This window comes from Mytilus edulis, chromosome 3 (assembly GCF_963676685.1).
Source record: "Mytilus edulis chromosome 3, xbMytEdul2.2, whole genome shotgun sequence".
Lineage (NCBI taxonomy): Eukaryota > Metazoa > Mollusca > Bivalvia > Mytilida > Mytilidae > Mytilus > Mytilus edulis.
The window spans coordinates 7,229,386-7,250,023 of record NC_092346.1 but is presented as its reverse complement, the minus strand read 5'-3'; the positions used below and the strand labels follow the sequence as shown (position 1 = coordinate 7,250,023).

Sequence of the window (20,638 nt, the reverse complement as noted above, 5' to 3'; positions counted from 1 at the left end):
AAAGTTACAGTTGAACACTCTTTGCATCAGTGTTGGTGTACCTCTGAAAAAATCATTCACATGCATAGTAAAATTTAAAAAAGTGTCTGTGTCTTCCGTCATTGATCAAAAGATGTTCTTGAAGCTCTACTTTGCTGGACTTATATTGAACACCGGTCATCGATTTGAGTTATACGCACACACAAAAAATGAGCAAACCCTTCTACGGTCTACCAAGGACGTTATAATATGGTCTACTGACATAAAAAAAAAAGCGTTTGCTGTGAAGGCTTCAACTTTGTTGTTCAGTAGCTGTCTTGTTATGAATAGAGGAGGTGGGTGAGTGTATTTAGACATAAACCCAACGACACAAATAACCATGATAAAGTAAGCGAGCAAATTAGCCTTATACAATCGACAAGTGTTAACAGTTTTGTATAGCTTTAAAGCGTCCATGCAGAGTAAAATTAAATTGAACACGACTTAAAATAAATCTGATTATCATAGAGCTACCGTCAAAACAAAACGGGTAAAAAAAGAATACCAAGTCTATAAACTGAAAAGTTTTAATAATTTTTACTTTTCGGTGATTTTTTTAGTTTGAAAGCGTGCGGTCACCTTTTCAATTAATTTACTATTCGAGTATCGACCTTCACAAATGTTGCTTTCAATAACGTTGCCAGTCTTGTAATGGGTCTACCTCTCTCTCCCTGAGGCCAATTTAATGCTGACACGCATGTAAATATGTTTGGCAGTTCTGTCAAAGGTCTTTTGGTTTCATGTTAATAAACGGCTGGACCCAAATGTTTATTTTTAGACCCTGGCATGTTTGATTGATACTTTCCTATTTTAGGGGAAAATGTCAAATGTACCAAATGAACTTCAAGACACCAAACTAGCCATTTGGCAACGACCATTCCTTTTATTTGTCGGACAAACAATTTTTCCATTTTAAAAACTTGTTTAGCATACTGGAAAAGGATATTTTTTTTATTAAAGTTGATTTTATCCGGATTCTACTATTTTTCAATAGAAGACAAGATTTTTGACCGGATTTTTGTGACAAAAATGTCGGTTATTGTTTTGGGGATGTACGGCGGGCATGAATGTCGGGCGGCAACCAAATGTTGTCCGTGCATTTACTCATGGACTGTTCAACCAAAGCTTTTAAAATTTTAATATGTTGTTACTGACAACAAAATGAAGGTCAAGTTCAATAATGACGATTTTGACTTTTACCGTTCAGGAGTTATGGTTCTTGAAAGATTGAAAAATGGCGTTTCCAGTCGTAATCATGCATTTACGCATGAACTGTTCAACCAAAGCTTCCCAAATTTTAATATGTTGTTACTGATGACAAAACGGAGGTCAAGTTCAATAATGACGATTTTGACTTTTACCGTTCAGAGTTATGGTTCTTAAAAGATTGAAAAATGGCGTTTCCAGTCGTGTCCGTGCATTTACTCATTAACTGTTCAACCAAAGCTTTTAAAATTTTAGTATGTTGTTACTGATGACAAAATGGAGGTCAAGTTCAATAATGTCGATTTTGACTTTTACCGTTCAGGCGTTATGGTTCTTGAAAGATCGACAAATGGCGTTTCCATTCATGTTGTTGCATTTACTCATGAACCATTCAACCTAAGCTTTTCAAATTTTAATATGTTGATAATGATGACAAAATGGAGTTCAAATTTGATATCGACGATTTTCACTTTCCCCGTTCATCAGTTATGATTCTTGTGATATTGCCAGGACACAAATAAATGTTAATAAATCCGGTTTGCTGTCGTTGTGAGAGCCTCTTGTTTTTACTTCCCTTCGAAAACAACTTTTTCAGGAACGTTGAAAAAAAGTTTACATGTAAGGGGTAGCAATATGCGTTCGATAATGTATTTAACTCACCAAGAACGTACAGATATATGTCTGTTTTAGTCGAAATCATGTATATAAGAGATTAAAAAATGTAGTATGAGTGCCAGTGAGACAACTCTCCATCCAAGTCACAATTTGTAAAAGTAAATAATTATAGGTCTAAGTAAGGTCTACTGACCATCAGTTTCCTGACTTAGGACAGGTGCAAACAAATGCAGCCGGTTTTAACGTTTTCATATCCATTTTGATAGTGAAATTAATCATTTACGGCGATTTCTTACGATGAGATGGTCACTAAAATTTGTTTGTAACAAAATCTGAACTAATATGGTACAGGGGAGACAAATAACTATGCAATTCATATATTTATTCCGTATTGATAAAAGTGAGTGGGTTTTTAACCGGATTTTTGTGACAAAAATGTCGGTTATTGATTTGGGGATGTACGGCGGGCGGCCGGGCGGTCGGGCGGCCGGGCAGTCGGGCAGTCGGGCAGTCGGGCGGCCGGGCGGGCGGCAATCAAATGTTGTCCGTGCATTAACTCATGAACCGTTCAACCAAAGCTTTTAAAATTTTAATATGTTGTTACTGACAACTAAATGAATGTCAAGTTCAATAATGGCGATTTTGACTTTTACCGTTCAGGAGTTATGGTTCTTGAAAGATTGAAAAATGGAGTTTCCAGTCGTGTCCGTGCATTTACGCATGAACTGTTCTACCAAAGCTTCCCAAATTTTAATATGTTGTTACTGATGACAAAATGGAGGTCAAGTTTAATAATGACGATTTTGACTTTTACCGTTCAGGAGTTATGGTTCTTGAAAGATTGAAAAATGGAGTTTCCAGTTGTGTCCGTGCATTTACGCATGAACTGTTCTACCAAAGCTTCCCAAATTTTAATATGTTGTTACTGATGACAAAATAGAGGTCAAGTTAAATAATGACGATTTTGACTTTTACCGTTCAGGAGTTATGGTTCTTGAAAGATTGAAAAATGGTGTTTCCAGTCGTGTCCGTGCATTTTCTCATGAATCATTCAACCAAAGCTTTTGGCATTTTTATATGTTGTTACTGATGATAAAATAGAGGTCAAGTTCAATAATGATGATTTTGACTTTTACCGTTCAGGCGTTATGGTTCTTGAAAGATTGTAAAATGGCGTTTCCATTCACGTTGTTGCATTTACTCATGAACCATTCAATCTAAGCTTTTCAAATTTTAATATGTTGATACTGATGACAAAATGGAGGTCAAATTTGATATTGACGATTTTCACTTTCACCATTCATCAGTAATGGTTCTTGTGATATTGCCAGGACACAAATAAATATTAATAAATCCGGTTTGCTGTCGTTGTGACAGCCTCTTGTTTTAAAATGATAGGGATTTTGAATAAAGTATATTCACCGCACAAAACGTCGCGTGCTTTTACGTGTACATAATAACGATACACTGTTTGACGTTTAGTTGGTTTTGTTTAAATAACTGTTGCTTTATAAATAATTCGTCTCTTTTTGAACATGGAACAAAACAACTACTGTCTTTTGTTTCGGTAAATATGTGGTTTATTTGACTTTTGAAAAACCTAGTGACATTCATATCGGCCTTAGGCCTAAGTGAATATCATTTTTTTTTTTAAATCAATAAAACCACACATTTACCTCATCAAAAGACAGAAATTGTACAATATCTTATCCATATTTATAAAAATGAAAATTATGGGAATGACCCCCCTGCCTTTTGAAATATACATTTTGTAGTTATGTTATACTTTAAATGGGTTCATACTATACTCGTGTTTTCTCCTCTATACTGCATATACACTGGCCTATAAAAAAATATTGATCTGTAAAGTGGTGGATAGCAGAAATATAATCTGTCAAGTTTCATCTTCGAGATCGGAAAGCGACGCCTATCCCTCGCCTTTTCGGTCGCGTTTTGCAGCATCAACCTATCAGAAAGATAAAATTGAGAATGGAAATTGGGAACATGTCAAAGAAACAACAACCCGACCAAAGAGCCGAAAACAGTCGATCTACAACGCAGCGAGAAAATCCCGCTACCGGAAGAGAGTCTATATTAAACATCTATATATTTATCTTCGTCCATTTCAAATTATAATGGTGTTTTCGAAAAACGTTCTTAAACCCGTATACTTAACTGTGCAGTATCACAGCCTTACATTAGTTTGTTTCAACACTATTTCGTTTTTCTAAACTTGTAGCCTAATTATATGAATGCCCGGGAAAGATGACTCAAGACTTTTAAAAAAAAATGATAGGTTGAATTTGCAATTTTGTAGTATTCTTTAAAAAATAAATAAAAAGAGTAAGCTTAACCAAAATCTAGTCTTTTTGTAATAAAGCTGGATATTTTAAAAAGAAATTGTAATTGTACTGTCGTGCGTGTGTCGCAAGTCGGTCGTGTGACAGTCGTGCGATAATCGTACGACAATCGTGAGTTGTTTGGGCTATTTTTCAGGTTTTCATGTCATGGGATGCGCGTCACTGTCGTGCCACTGTCGTTCGACTGTTGTGCCACTGTGATGCGACTCTCAGAGAAAGCTGTTGAAACATCATCGCGGCAAGGCATCATCTGTATGAATTCAACGAAATCACTGGCAGATTCCCGCTCCAACTATTGCATCAGTGTACTATACTGCCCAAACACGTACCAGGCGTCGTTCGATCCATGGCTTACCAACAAACGTCGGGCGTTTCGCTGGTTCCTTTACCGTTCACAAGCTTGAATTAACGCTTACAGAACCATATTTTGCCCGACTTTGTGGTGTTACATATTACAAAGTCTTTCCAAATTATTTTTGCAAAAATTCCGCTCAAATTGGTTCTTGGGTCAGTCATAATTTGCAGTAAGGTGAGAGTTTTAAAGTCCTCACTGTGAATTTGAGAAGAAAACGGCAACAAAAGCGCTGTTCCTTTGCATTTTCGGTGTTTGTGTCTATACATGAACTCATGGATTTTCTGTCATGGAAGGATACCACATATTATTTTTTTTATTTTACAGAAAAAAATTAAAACTTGTATCAATTTATCAAAATAATCACCAACATCAAGTTAAGCACTGAATAACATACTTTCACTCTATAAATACATGGATAATGTCGCAAGGTCCATGAAGTATATTACTTAGAATTATTTGTATATTCAACATGGTTACGTCAAGATCGAATTTAAAGCTGCGTATTACTTATTCTCATGAGGAATCGGTACCGTCTCATTATACTAAGCCTTGTTTAGCTTAACTCATTTTTTTCAAGACTTGTATGACATTATTACAATTAACCACATCCATGAAAATCAAATCCTTTAAGGGATTAAGAGAAATGAAAAATGAGAATCCTTGCGGTTTCGAATATATATTATATGTATAGATACAGAGGTTTGCCTCGATATCAGTATCCTAAAAATCACTCAGGGTTGATATACAGTACCTTACAACTGCATGTACTGCAGGAGTCCTTTTGCGCCAATAACTGTATTTCAAGGGTATCATTTGCGCTATTTTTTTTCTTTCAAATGTATCAATTGCGCCAATATTCGGAAATCATTAGTTTGTGCCAATATACAGTATTTTACAACTGCGTATACGGCAGGAGTTCTTTTGCGCCAATTACTGTTTTTCAAAGGTATCCTTTGCGCTAGAAATTAATCTTTCACAAATGTATCTATTGCGCCAATATTCGGAACTCATCAATTTGTGCCAATTAACCTGTACGCATTTTTCCATACACTATTGTATTTGATGATAATGCTTTGGACCCTCCATGACGTAAGAGCTAAAATCCCATCTACCGTAAAACATACCAATATAACAAAGTACCCGTTCAGAAAAGAAAACATTTGCCGTTCAAAAGTATGAGATATATATGCAGGAGACCTCAGCCACAGTAATTTTGTGTGTAAAATGAGTTACAAAATTCAAGCTTTAAATAAAATGATACTATGTAATTTTAAAGTTATACGTCCTTGAGCAAACGTAGTATTGGAGAAAAAAGTTCTAGAGCAAAATGACGCATTTTTGGCGCAAACGGATTTCAGTGCGTACGGAGTATTGTGAATCTCTCGCTCCGAGCCTAGAAACCTGTTAATATCTTTAACATACAAAGACTGCATGTGCAACAAAAATCACACATCTTCATGAATCAGAAAACACAAAAAAAAAATAAGCTGATTTAAGACATGATGATCCAACGGGGTATATCTAATATTTGTTCTTTTGATTTTGGTTCTTTTTTTTATTTTTTTTCGATGTATTTTTTTACTTTAATTCGAATCCTTAAAATAAGTAAGAAAAACATCATAGAGTGCGTGCAATAAATATTACTATTCTATTTTCTTTTTTTTTAATTTTTTTTATTCCTTTTTTTTTTTTTTTTTTTTTTAATTTACCAATACTTTCTTTAAATCACTCCTTGGCATCAGAAAAATTTCATAGAAAGCGTACTATATAAATTACCAGTCTATTTTTATTTACGTGTTAATCAAACTTTTAATATTTTTATATTATTTTATCTTAGTAACTAAAATAAATATTGAATATAATTTATTAATATTACTTATAATAATACTGTTGCTTTTAGTCATCCGTTATTCACTTCAAATGTTTTCTTTATTTCCGTAGAGATAATCGTGTCCACCTGTTGAATACACAAACATTTCCGTTAATGACCACTGGCTATCACCCGAGTTGACCTTTGGTCAGTTGTGGTCAGTCTTGATCGATAACATGGTATTTAATAGACGTCTGGACAACGGTTATTTAAGGTCAGCTGTTCACCTGAAATGAACTACAAGCTACAAGGTGTCGACGATAAGGAATATGTATTGCAGAAGAAAAAAACTTGGATTGGGTAAGATTGTATAATAGCGTTTATTTCCCTTTAAACATAACATTATTCAATAACATATAATAATGAAGAAAATATTAAAAAGCAACTGTCCACTGAATCAATATCTATAAATAATTTATGATATGTTTTTCTTTGTTAGATTCTCTTATCACTTTGATCAACTGATACACAACCATTGGACAAAACTGTCATTAAAAACTTATCATATCGGACATTGACCAGAAAGTAAGTGACCGTTACAATCAAAAACAGACAACTTCAAGGTGTTTTATTTATTTATAGTATATATGTGTGTCAATTCAATCAGTTAGCAAGTGCCAGCAGTTTCTGTAAATGCAAACGGAATGCAGAAATTATTGGTGAATACACATGCGGAAATGATGGTCACACTTGCAGATGTAAAATCACGTAATATTGCGCAAACCTCTTACCCCTTTTGATGTAATAGACTGTGCCGGTCGGCGGGGTCATTTGCTTGTAACATTACGGGCCACCACGCATCAGTTGACCGCACGATTACAAGGCGTTTTGACGACAAAATTTTACTTTTCAAAAACCCAATATGTTATTTTATATTGATTAATGACTGAAATCATACATATATATATGTTTGGTCAGGAGTCAGTGACTTTACCGGGATGAGAACGGCCGCAGCAACTCAACTGGACTAAATGATGGCGATGAAAGTGACATGTGCTTGATGTTGATTTCTATAAACTGAAACTAGAACAATACACAAAATACATTATTATATCGTAGATCTATTTAAGTTCACGTAAGAAATAGGATATTTACGTCCACTACAAAAGGTCTCCACGATAAACAGTTGCTTTCATTCGTCGAGAGGGTATTTCCTGATCGTGGTCAGTGTTCATTACGTTGTAGCGGTCAGTGGCATAAGTGACCTGAAGTGACCCCAAAGGACTTGTCCTGATGATGTAAACTTTGGAATGGAAGATAAGTAAGAAGACAGGTGAAGAAGACACATTACATGAAAATCCGCCATCTTTGTTGATATTCTTTGTCCAGATGTAGAAAAGGCAGTGGAGAGTTGGTTTTAATGAGCATAACAACATGTCCAGGAGAAAACAGGGGCGGCCACCACAAAGACGGACCCTAGATTCTCGTAAGTTGTCATTTTTTTTATATTGTCTTTCTTTTATTTTCTATTTTTTTATTTAAATATAAAATGGTCACCGTGGACCATGTCAAATATGTGTGTTGACCAACGGGGACAAGGTTACGTATTAGTTGTGTATTCAGTTATGTTGTAATACACATGTGACGCGACAATACACATTCTTTTCTTTTCAATTTCGACATCTCTTTTCATCAACTATTAAACAAAAAGACTGATTGGTTTTTATATCTACATTAATTTCAAGCACCTGTTTAAAGTATAGAATGTTTCATTTTGGTGACAGTATTTGTGTCATCTTTCTACATTCAGTTCTTTATAACCCAGTATTTTTGGATTAACAAACTTCATTGATTTTTAATACATGAATGGAAATAGTAAAAATAGAAATTAATTTATATTGGAAGAATATATAGTGAGTATTGTATTGTCATCAGAGGTGTACTTTTAGTTAGTTTTTATTTTAAATCTTTTAAATTTTTTTCTGATAAATGTTTCTCCCTCTCTCTCTCATTTTATTTTTTCCTTTTTTTTTTTTATTTGAATGAACTTTATCAAATAGATGATTTTATTTGAAAGAAAAATAAGAATACTTATTTCCATTTCCTACTAAAAATTTCAAAAAATAGTTTTGGGAACTTTTTATCTGGAAGAAATTTAGCAGTATGCGCACATGTATGTTAATTTAGAGGTTAAGATAAACTGTTTCATTTTAATAATCTTCACCAATTTCAATGTATATTATATTTTCCCATGGTGTTTTTATATGTATGTCTAGTGTTATATGCATTAAATGTTTGCATACATTAGTGAAGTATTATTGTATATGGTCACTGGATTGTGTAATATATGAGAGTGGGCAGCAAAAAAAAGATATGAGTCATAGTGTCCATAAATATAGGTGTTATAGAACTGGTGTATATATTTGAAAGTCAGGGCATGTTTATTGTGTAATTTTAGATAAGACATTTTGACCTTGTCTGAGGCTTAAATGTCTAGCAACATTTTTTGCTACCCTGTTCTCAAAGGCCTCTAACTAACCATCGATCATATTTTATTATTTTCATATTAGATAAATTACTTTTTACAGCCTTTTAAAATTTGATTTTTTAACAATAATAGGTGTTTAAATTGCATTTTGAATGCACAATGTGCAATAGACTGTTGAATAATGTATTTTTTCATAACATTTAACACCCAGTTTTAAAAATCAATGTTGGACAAACACTTAATGCTTTATTTTTATCACAATTGAATTTTGATGCTTTTGAAATAATTTTTTTTACAAAGTATGAAATTTGATTTTATGTCTCTCCCTGAGTGGACCTCTACACCAGTGTACAGTTGCATTGTGCATTGATTGGTCACTGTTAGATAACATGTCAGTGGCGTAACTAGGTTTTTAACCCAGGCTAAAAAATTTAACAAACTTTGATAGGGAAGTTCGCTATTATGTAATTTTGATGATTTATCAAGGGATTTGTTGTAATTTTACTTCTGGATCTTAAATCAGATTGTAGCAAGATATTCAATAAAGAAAAGGAAAATTATAAATCTACTAAAACAAGTATTTTTTAAGTGTGCACAATTTCCTTTTAAGAAAATTCAACTGAACAATTAACTTATAAAATATATAAACTAGAAATTTTAAACAGCATTTATCTTAAAAAGAAATTTAATGAAAAATTAATAGACTTTGACATCAGCATCAGTTACTTTCTAAAGTCACATCTAGTTCCCTGTTTTGTCCCTGCAGATTTTATTTGAAGTTCATGCTGTGTGTATTCTGTAGATTAGATATGTGGACATTTTTTGGCTATTACACTAGGAATTGGCATGGGTAATAGATATTATGTTCCTCAAGTGATGTAAATGCTATTTTTAATATGTCTGACTGCATAACATATTTACAACAGATGAACACCTCTAAAAGCCATTGGTTTCTGCCCTCATTACACATTCCGGTAATAAGCCAGAAATTATCTCCCCTGCTACCACTCTTGAAACCTTGACAACAGATGGAGAGCTGAGAGGGGGAAAGAAGTACACAATTTCCATTATGAAACAACAAATGAATAACCGATTTATTTTTCTATTTTCAAATTATTTTCACAAAGAAGTCCCATCTCTGGCATAAAAAAAAGATAATTCATAATATAATATTAATTGTTTGTTGTTTAAGGAACATTGTTTAATTGATTTGTCGCTAGTTGCTTCAAATCCAATGAAAAGAAAACTGTTTTCTGAATTGAAGATAGCATTTAACATTTCCTAATATATGGAATTGGCAAATATCTTCTGACAAGGTAAATATCACAATCTTCAGGTTTAAATCACAAGCCCTATAGCCCAATTCAGCAATAAAATGTTGTTCAGCCAGTAAAATTTTCCTGAAAAAAAGATTTCAAAGAAATTTTATGATATCCTTGATTTTTTGGGCTTGGAAGTTGAAAACCTTTTTCATGAAGACTGATACATGTATCAATTGTCCAGCATGCAAATTTATGCAGATTTAAAAAAAGATCTTGTAAATATGAATATTTATATGAGTTGCATGTAGTCCAAACTGATGAAAAAGGGGTTCTAAACTTTAGAAACGGATTGACTACTAATTTTCTTCTTACAAAAACTTTCAAACAAAGGATTTTTGCCCTTTACAACTTGCTAAGAAAATTTACTTTTTTTGGTCACAGGTTGTATAAAGATGTTATCGTTTTACATTATATATTTTTTTTTTAATTTTATGTCAGTAAATTTAAATAAATTATAATCAATATATATTAACCTCAATTGTGTCTTGAAGTTTATTAATGTATGAATCATCTTTTTATGTTTTAATATGTTTTATTTCCAATCATTATGGTTTTAAAAAGTTAAAAATATGGTTTTGGCTTCTTTAATATTTTTTATGGTATTTTGGATGTGATAGGTGATCCAATATAAAGTTGACCATGTAAAGCTTGATATATTACAAAAAATTAAAGTATGTCAATTTTTGTCATTTTGGATATATATTTTCGTCTTTATGTTGCTGTCTCTTTTTGTATACCCCTTCATGTGCACTAAGACAGTTACTTCCCTGCTTTGCTCTCCACTCTTAAGGTCTTTACCAAATGTTTTGAGAAAGGGGAGCAACTCCTTTTAGCACTTAAGATGGTGCATCTATGAAGAACAGATACCAGAAATCTAAAGACAGGAAGAATGAATAGAAAACATGGAGTAAGAAGATATGAATTAACTTGTATACATATGTCAACAGAATTTATTGATGCTATCTATAATTCTATATTTATTTTTATTCATATTTGTACTTTTTATGATACATGTTCTTTTTATTATGAATATTTATAAGTTTTAGTTTTTTTGGAAGTATGAGTAAACTTAAAGTGGTAAGAACATTTTTTTTTCTGTAAGAGTTCAATCTACCGTGTGTCTCTTTAGAATTCCCATGCTTTCACTGAATTTGGAATGGTTGGAAAAATTATGAACGGGCCAGTGAAATTGGCCATTGGCGCCAATAAATAATCGAACAGGATGTGAGAAATTCACTGTCTGCACCATAAACAAATCAAAATTAATGTTTATTGTTTGAAAATATTGATATTGCATCATAATTATTGGACAAATCAATTATCACATACAATATTAAAAATCTAATTAAATATTCATATTTTTTCTGATGCTGAAATGAAATCAAAATAAACGGAGAATGAGACAGCAATCCCAGGGTAAAAGATAAGTAGGAGCCCTGCAGCCAATACTAGTGAAATTTGGGTAGGGGTCTCTTTCATAAAACTTTCATGGAAATACCCACATAATAATTGCTGGTCTTAATTTTCATATTGTAGAAGGTTCAGCCCTTAGTTAGGAAATGTTATTCTTATTCCCAGCTGAATCCCAGAAACCCTGCTAAACACAAAAAGTGGTCACATGTTCTGGAACTATAATAAGATTTAAAGATATTTTCTCACAAATATATTGGACAAACTTCTTTTAATATTGGATTGGATTGAAAAAAGATCAATTATTTGTATTTCCTATAGGAATATTTCACCCGTATTGAACCCATGTGAAATATAAAATGGCCCCTTTTATGAAAGGCTACAGGCATTTTATTCTTTTCAAAAGTTCACCATTATCTGCAAGGCATATAAATATTAAACACAACTTTACAAAGAAAATAGTGTTTACCCTTTATAAAAAGAAAGTAGCAAGCTCCTGAAAAAATAGAACTAAAAGCTAAAATATTTGTGGTATTTGAATCCAATGTTTGCTTGTTGATGGCTTTTGTTATGTTCAATTCTGTAAAGACTTCTTAGACTAGGGCTTTTTGTCTTGGATTGGGGACATTTTTGGTTTGTTAATAAAACAAAGACAATTTCCATCTTGCCCAAGACAAGAAGCTAATGAGGACTCCAGGGTTCAAGGCTAAATGACTCAAACTTTTGCAAAGAGATGGTTGGTTAGAATAGAATATGCACATAATTATCTCTGGAAGATGTAGGGGTATTTGTTTGTGTTGTTAGTTTTCTGTCTCATTGATGTTGACTCAGTAGCTTTTTGTTTTAATAACCTGTGTTTTAAACCTGAACATATTGCTTTCTTTAAAATTGATTAATGACAGATAAAAAATGGATGAAGATCAGGGTCAATAAAAGTAGGCTAACAAATTATTAGTTTGATTAGTACAATATGTTGGCCTATATTTGATGAACCCCTCTAGCAGCTGTATGACATACAAATAGTGGGATAGTGCTGGTACATGTAGAGATTTGTCTATGTCAGATATAAGTACTGTTAGAAATTATCTGGATATACTTTAAAATTATTCCACATGTTGTCTGCCATGGTTCATTTCTTTGAGTTGTCTCCCATTGTTGAATGTTCGTTTTCTACAGTTGTCTACCTTTCTGGAAGTTATTAGGCATACATGTATATTAAGTAAGTCTGTTTTACATGTTATTTTTTCAAACCAATGAAAAACAAAAAGTCTCAGCATGCAAATTAGGAAAATAATTAACATGTACAGAGACAATCCAAGATTCACCATCAATATAAAATTCATAAAACGGCAAAATTATTAAGATTTGACATTGACAAGGTCTTTGATTGCAGGTAAACATGGTTGAATTTTTACATGTCCCTGTTTTTGTCCAGCCATCCTTGTTGAGTAGCTGTCTCGTGGGTGTTTACAACTAAATCTATTTTTATATTGTTATTGATTTCGTTTCAAACCAAATATGCATGACATTATGTTAAATTGATGAAATGGTCCAGAAGACCGCAGTTATATGATTAAAAAGTTTACATAATAAACGTCACTTTGTCGTAAGATATTGTTTTTTAGGTGATATTATGTCACAACAAGTCCTTGGAATGTGCACATATCTTTTATAAGTTTTAACATTTTAAATATTTAAATGTCTTGAATTAAACATGGAAAGGTTACAGTCCCCTTGTGTAAATTTGAAAGTAAATAGAAGAAACAGGACGTCAGAAGAAGGCTTGACAATATGTAAGTGACCCTGTATTGTTTGGACTACAACACGAGATCTTTATCAAAAAACCCGGTTATTGAATTATGCATATTGGTTGTACCGTAATTCAAAAGCTTGAAATTGTCCGGTCTGGCGAATTTAAATGCGATCAAATATTAAGATATGTTTGGACGTATTGTCCCCATACCAAAAGTGTCAGTTTGTATTGAATTATTGCCAAGTTTGAGTCCACACAAAGACTGAATGCACACCTATTATGCAGTAAGTAAACTTCACCTACCGATGGACAGTTTTATATAACGTATTCTAGTGCATAATAAATTGAAATAGTACAAGAAAATCGATAGAGATGACTTTTCAGATCTTTCACACGGAACGCTTATCAACCATTTTCTCAAGGAACTTGTTTTAACAATTGTTTTATAGTTGACCTTGTTAACAAATTTTAAAAAATGAAGGTCTTTTTCTATTTAAAACACCAGACTCTACTATGAAAGACCAACATATTAACACATCTATTAAGTTCTTGTAAAGTTTGAACTTTTATTTGTCACATTGTAAATAGTTTTTTTTTTTTTTTTAAATCAACACATTTTTAACAGATTTAATAAATTAGACAAACATGTTTTTCACAGTTTTACTAAGATTTTGATCAATGCAATTATAAGTGGGATGCACTTTCATGAGCAACCAAATGTGACAAAAAATCTTAAGTGAATGAAATCTTTTTAACTTTTAGAATTTCAGTAAGTAATATTTTTTATTATTTTTTAATTTCATTTTAGTAGGTCATTTACCTATATAGAGGATTTTGTCATTTCTTTGTCGATTCTTCTACATAATTTCTTACTTTGACTATTGCTAGAAATTTAAAATAAATGATCATGATTGTTAATTTAATGTTAATTCACACCATAGTTTTGTTAATGGCCAGAAAATTATTTAAATTCAGTTGGCCATAAATGGTCAAACACTTTATTAATAAATTAAAGTTTCTCAGAACCTAAGGTTTTTAAATTTCTTAGTACAGTCCTGGCTTAATGTTGTCAACTTAACTAAAGTTTTATTCCTAATGTACGAGTCCATGGATTTTCTTCTTCAAATAAAATATCCAAATGTAGGGATCATATTTATTGTATTAACTACAATGATTCAGATTTCATTGGATAGTTTATCTTATTGTGATGCCACACACAGAGAAAAATTCAAATACATTTATAATTAGTTATTCATTTATTCATTCGTTTTAAAACCATTATTTTTGTTGAAAAAATGAAACTATTGTGCTTTTGTTTAATCATGTAAATACTATTTTGTGTGAATTCAATTTCTAAATCAAGGAAGATAACTCTGTTCTTTTAATTTATCAGGCTAAATAGATGCACTCATTTAAACTTGCACACTTTATCACTTCATCAAAGAAATACAGTGAAAAAAGGGGGTTTGCAACTACACTGGACGACAGATAAAAATCTCAAGGGCTTATTAGATGACCCCAAAAAAATTGATATAAATATAATCTACTAAAGTTTTAACAGAAAACCTAGTTCAATGTGTCATCTACAATTGAATAATTTGTTTGTAAAATCGTATTTGATTTTGAGATGATTTTATCAAATTTAAGTTAATTTATTGTAATAAAAGTAAGAAAGGTTTATATTACTACAGAGTTAACTGATTGGTAAACTTGACCTCTCACAAACTTAAAATCAAGATTTAAAAATAAAATAAAAATGGTGGGTCAGTAAACTTAACCCATCAATAATTGCCTTTAAAAAAAACTTTTCCACCTTTTATGTATTGTTCTATCTGTCATTTTCCTGGACCTCATGTCATTTCCATACACTGCTTAAACATAAGAGTGGTCAATGCAAAAATTGGGGCATATTGTAAAAAAAAAGTTTTTGAATTTCAAGGGCTTAAATAAAATTGAGAATGGAAAGGATATTTATATATATGCATATGTACTGTCTGGAATTAAATGTATGTGACTTATATAGAATGAACATAATATTTCTTTCAATGACTGTATAAAAAAAATGTTTTCTATTACAAATCATGATGTATTGTTTTACGTGTACATGTCTTGCTGCCCATCAAGGGCCCTCAATTGGAATAATTAATATTCTTATGAACTGTATCATTTTGTTTTTCTTGCTATTCCATTTGTTTTTTGAAAGTCTGGTAATTTTTTGTGTCATGAAACCTTTATAAATCAAATGCACAGGTCCATCATACTTTTATTGTTTTATTATTGAAGGTCCTTTCATAAAATAAAGTGTCCTAGTAAGTCCTATATAAGTCCTATTCCTACATAAATGTACTTCTATCTCAACAAAGCCATTTTCCATTTTGTGTTTGGAAGAAGGTCAAAAGCCTTTTAAAAGTTGATATCCAAAAATAAATTTAAATGTTTGAATTTTGAAACTTTAACTCCTTCCAACTTGATGTGAAAAATTGGTGAGAGAAATAAAGCCTTTATTTAGACAATTGTCATTCAAGTTCTATATATTTGATTTAAATACAGTAAAATAAAGCTTTATATGGAGTTTGAATAATATTACATGGCTATTGGCATCTGAGGGTGATAAACTTTTTATACAGGTGTTTCGCCAAATAAAAGGATACTTAACAAAATGGACCTTTTAAAGAATAAATTACATAGTCTTTTCATATGAAAATTACAGAATACCGAGGATTAAATTTGTTGGACCATAATAGAAAATCTTGAACATTTCTCCTCTCCGGGTACGTGTGATTAAAATGAAAGGTTCACTTGAAGATGGCCTGTTGTAAGTACTATACTAAAGGAAGCAAACAAAATCATTTCGGCATTGGAAATTTTTTGACCATTGAAGACTATAATTTATTTATTTATTTATTCATTCCTGGAGAACAAATTGTTTTTGTACTTTTAGTTAATGACAGGTTCTTTGTTTGAAATGGATGTTGGCCTCCAATTTGGACGAAGAGCCTGTTAAGTAAGACTTGTTAAAATTCTGGCGAAAATGGACTTTACTAGCTAGGAAACATATAATTGTTCGGTCATACAAATTCACAACAGTTGAGATTGTGGAGATAATATTGAAATTTGAGTTTAGTGACAAGAAATTCCTACAAGTTTCTTTATTTAATAGGAGCAGTAATTGATGAAAAGGAGAAAAAAAAATCTAAATGAAGAAATATTCAAGGTCTAAAATAATAACTAGTGTACAAAAAAAATTTAAGGGTTGCAACCAAAATGTTGTGTATTTTCTTTCCAAATTAGGATTATGCAGTTTCTTATTTCCTAGCTCCCATAAGTATGAACCAGAGAAAAAAATACTATTGCATTATGGGAATGATGCTGTGTTAGAGATGCTCTGATTGGTTGATGCAGTCTGCCTGACATAATTTACATCGAGGGATTTCCAATATTTGAATTTGTCCAAGGTTTTTAGGGTTGTTTTTTTCAGGTTTTACTTATGATGTTAATGTCTAGCAAGGCAACAGGGGCTGCTTAGGTACTTTTAAATACTTTTAAAAACACAGGAAATGATTCCACATCCATATGCCTGAAAATGATCAGATTTCATTGTATTTTGTTTTAAAATATCCTTCTGTATAGCTTCTTTCTTGAAGGTCTGTCTGACACAATTTTTTGTCATATTTTATAAGGAACTTCAAATCAAATTTTTTTGAAATTCGACACAAACATTTAAAAAGTTTTTATAAAGTTTCACAACTACATGTATCACTCATCAACTTCATGTTTACCGATACTTAACAGGGGTATAAATTTATTGAGCCATAGCTCACAGTTCAACTTGTTTAATCTTCGCATAGAAATTCAAATTCACCGTAAACCAGAGTGTAAGCTTGAGCTTGTCTGTTCTTCCTTGTATAGGAGTTACTTGTATTATTAAATTTGATCTTGTTGCTACCTGTTAACATTATGTAATATCGTACAATTTTTCTGTTAGATTTTTTATTTTTTTACAAAAATCATACATTATAAATCTGTTTATAAAGTGGTATTAACTACAGGTAAAACATACATTTTACAAAAGTGGTTCAGTAATTCATTTGGATAATTTACAGACCCTGCCTATTGACTGTGAATAGATCATGACAAAAAATTGAATATATAAAAGTAAAAGCTAGATTTCCCCTCTTTGAACTTTATGTCTAATGTCACTATCCTATTAGACATGATTGAAAAGTATTTTTCAATAAAATCTACGTCCGTCCAAATACCCGGAACATTTTCCACCTGATCGGGTAGTTTTTCTGCTCTGATTCTCGCTTAATGAGTTTATTACATGTTTTCCCTGTTCTCACTTTCGGTTGACATGGGATCATGATTTTAACACCAATATGTGCATTTTGCAGATTTTAAGTGTGACACAATATTAAAAGGCTGTAGGCAGATTTACCAATCCATGCATACATCTGACACAGATGAACGATTCAGTATAACATGTGACAATAATGTCCACAACCTGTTGTAACATATTCACGCTAATCGTTATTAATAAATTTCATATAATTTTTAAACCAAAACTGTTTATTTGAACGAATTTCTTACCAAACAGTTGTAGTATTATATTCATGTTGAATTTTGAAAATGTTTGTGGCCTGGTAATCAACAGTTTGTCATTAATTATCATTTTGGTGGTGTCAATTTCTCATCATTCCCATGATCCTTCGTTCTTGCCTGATTTACAAGTATGTTCTGCCTCTCCCTCAGTTGCAAAAAAAAATGAGCATCTATTCTTCTTGTGTTATTTTTTTGTGTTTTTCCTGAAATTTGTTGAATACTTGCCCAGACATATTGCCTCGTGTTCCTTTATCTTGTGGTTGCCATGTACCTAACGAGTTACCTCTTTTTCTCCTTTAATTTATAGTATGCAGGGGCGAATCCAGCCATTTTAAAAAGGGGGGGGGGGGGTTCCCAACGCAGAGTAAAGGGGGGGTTCCAGCTATATGCTCCCATTCAAATGAATTTATCTGCCAAAAAAAAGGGGAGGTTCCAACCCCCGGAAGCCCCCCTCTGGATCAGCGCCTGGTATGTTACCTTCTTTCTTAGTTTGTAGTCAATACTTTTAACTACAAGGTTTCGGTTGACCTATATTTTTACCTATCTCTTGATGTCTTTTGGTTATTTAAATGTAGTTGCTGTCTCATTGATGCACATCATAAATGTCGTAAAGTTTATACATCATATATTCCATAGAAATCGGGCCTTATTTATACATTGTAACTTGCCCCATTTTTCATTAAGAAAGACATAACAGATAAATATGGTCCAAGAAGGGCATTGATAAGCAATACACTTTATCGCTATTTTTCCCCCATTACTGAATATCACACAGGTTCCCGTAAAATTTTGACGTCATAAAACAAAATATCTGACGCCACAATGGAAAACTGATTGTTGTTGACGTCAAAAGTTCAAAGGGTCAGCCAGGATTAGCGATAAGGGTGTATAGACATGGCACTTACGAAGCAGGATAATTTCTATTCTTTTAAAAGAACCTGATGTTACTCATAGTTTTTTGTCAGGAGTTCATATTAACCCAAAGCTAAATTTTTAAGCTTTTTTTATGTCTTTTTTTGTTTTTCTGTTCATGTTCAATTGTAAATAATATGGGCTTTTGGATTTATTTTGGTATTTAAAGAATAAATAGATATTTAAAAAATATAACTATACCCTTGCCTCTACTTTTTTTTGTTGGTCAATTTTGAATGACCTGTTAAGTACTTTACGTCCCTTTAAACTCACTCCGTTCGATATCAAATTTCATAAAATGCTTACAAGACATAAACCGATTAGATTTCTATGTATATATACATTGCTTACTATTTTATTACAAACCTTAATCACTAAAATATGCAAAAATATTGACATTATGGAGCCATTGGTCAATGACACGTAATATAGGTCACTAACCTACCTGTTGGCTAAATATATTTTATTGACTATCTCCCAGCTAATCATGTACCTACATGTTTTAACTTTTCCTAGTTTATTGACTTGACTAAATGTAGTAGTATTCCAATGTTAGGCCATTCAAAATTGATTATTAGTTTCTAAATATTCCATGGTTAGTATTTGATTAAAAAGAACAAATCTTCGCATTATCTTTTGAAAAGAAGTTTAAATTACATTTGTTTAATATTTTTATAGATTCCTATATATAGTAAAGATCTATTTAAGATATTAAACTAATGAATCGCAATTTTCTTAGAAAATATAAATCCGGCATCAGGTTTTGCCATTAGACTCTTTTATAACTTTTTTTTTTTTTTACTGTGGATTCATTATTATTCATGGGGAACCCTTTTTGTTAATTCTTTATAGGTAAACCACAAATATTAAGTGTTTAACAAAGTTCTTTGTACAATTTTTCTATAGACTTGTATGACGTATCTTTTGCAAAACCATGAAATCAAATATTCACGAAAATACATTGTTTCCTCAATTCTCAAAATACAAATAAATCCACATTATACTGGGAACAAAATAAAATACTTGTTGGTACCTAATTTTTGGTAAATTTAAAGAAAAAATGATAAGTTGGTATTGATTATACCAATGGTAGATTTTTGGATGTTTCTAGTTAATTTAGTCTCTTGTATGGGAACATTTATTGTTATAAAATACAGTTGGATGAACAAACAGACAAACGGTCAAAACGACCAGTAATTAAATAATAGCATCTCCACTTCACTTACACTTAAAGGGAAGATAATAATAAGTCTTCCGCTGCTTGTCATGTACTATATCTATAGGTATTAAACTCCCGCCTGACTTTCTCTGTGATCTTAAAAGTTGATTTTATCAGAGAGTTCGTTATCCCAGGGTTTGTGTCATAGGTTAGCTGTGTATGAAAGCTGGACGACTGACTATGCCTACGGTTAATAGTCCTTTAAAAGTCACTGTCCAGAAAAGACTAAAGATAATAGGTGATAATTGGGGTGTAATGAGTTGCTAAAAATAATATCGTCTTAAGCTAGGTCACTATAATCTTGACAAAATAGAAAGAAGTTGACTTATGAAAAAATACCAGAATTTTTCCGCTGCTTGTCATGTACTATATCTATAGGTATTAAACTCCCACCTGACTTTCTGTGTGATCTTAAAAGTTGATTTTATCAGAGAGTTCGTTATCCCAGTGTTTGTGACATAGGTTAGCTGTGTATGAAAGCTAGATGACTGACTATTCCTACGGTTAATAGTCCTTTAAAAGTCACTGTCCAGAAAAGACTATTACTGTATTAAAGATAATAGGTGAT

General features: G+C 31.9%; 1 protein-coding gene across 1 annotated transcript in view; it reads left to right on the top strand.

Annotated features, from left to right (window-relative positions):
- The first annotated feature begins 6,868 nt into the window (after positions 1-6,868).
- Positions 6,869-20,638, top strand: part of LOC139514150 (B-cell lymphoma/leukemia 11A-like) — a 53,280-nt gene continuing 39,510 nt past the window's right edge. Inside the window, exon 1 of the mRNA XM_071302931.1 lies at positions 6,869-7,850. Coding sequence (XP_071159032.1) covers positions 7,799-7,850 — 52 coding nt within the window. The 5' untranslated portion in view covers positions 6,869-7,798. The remainder of the gene's footprint in view (positions 7,851-20,638) is intronic.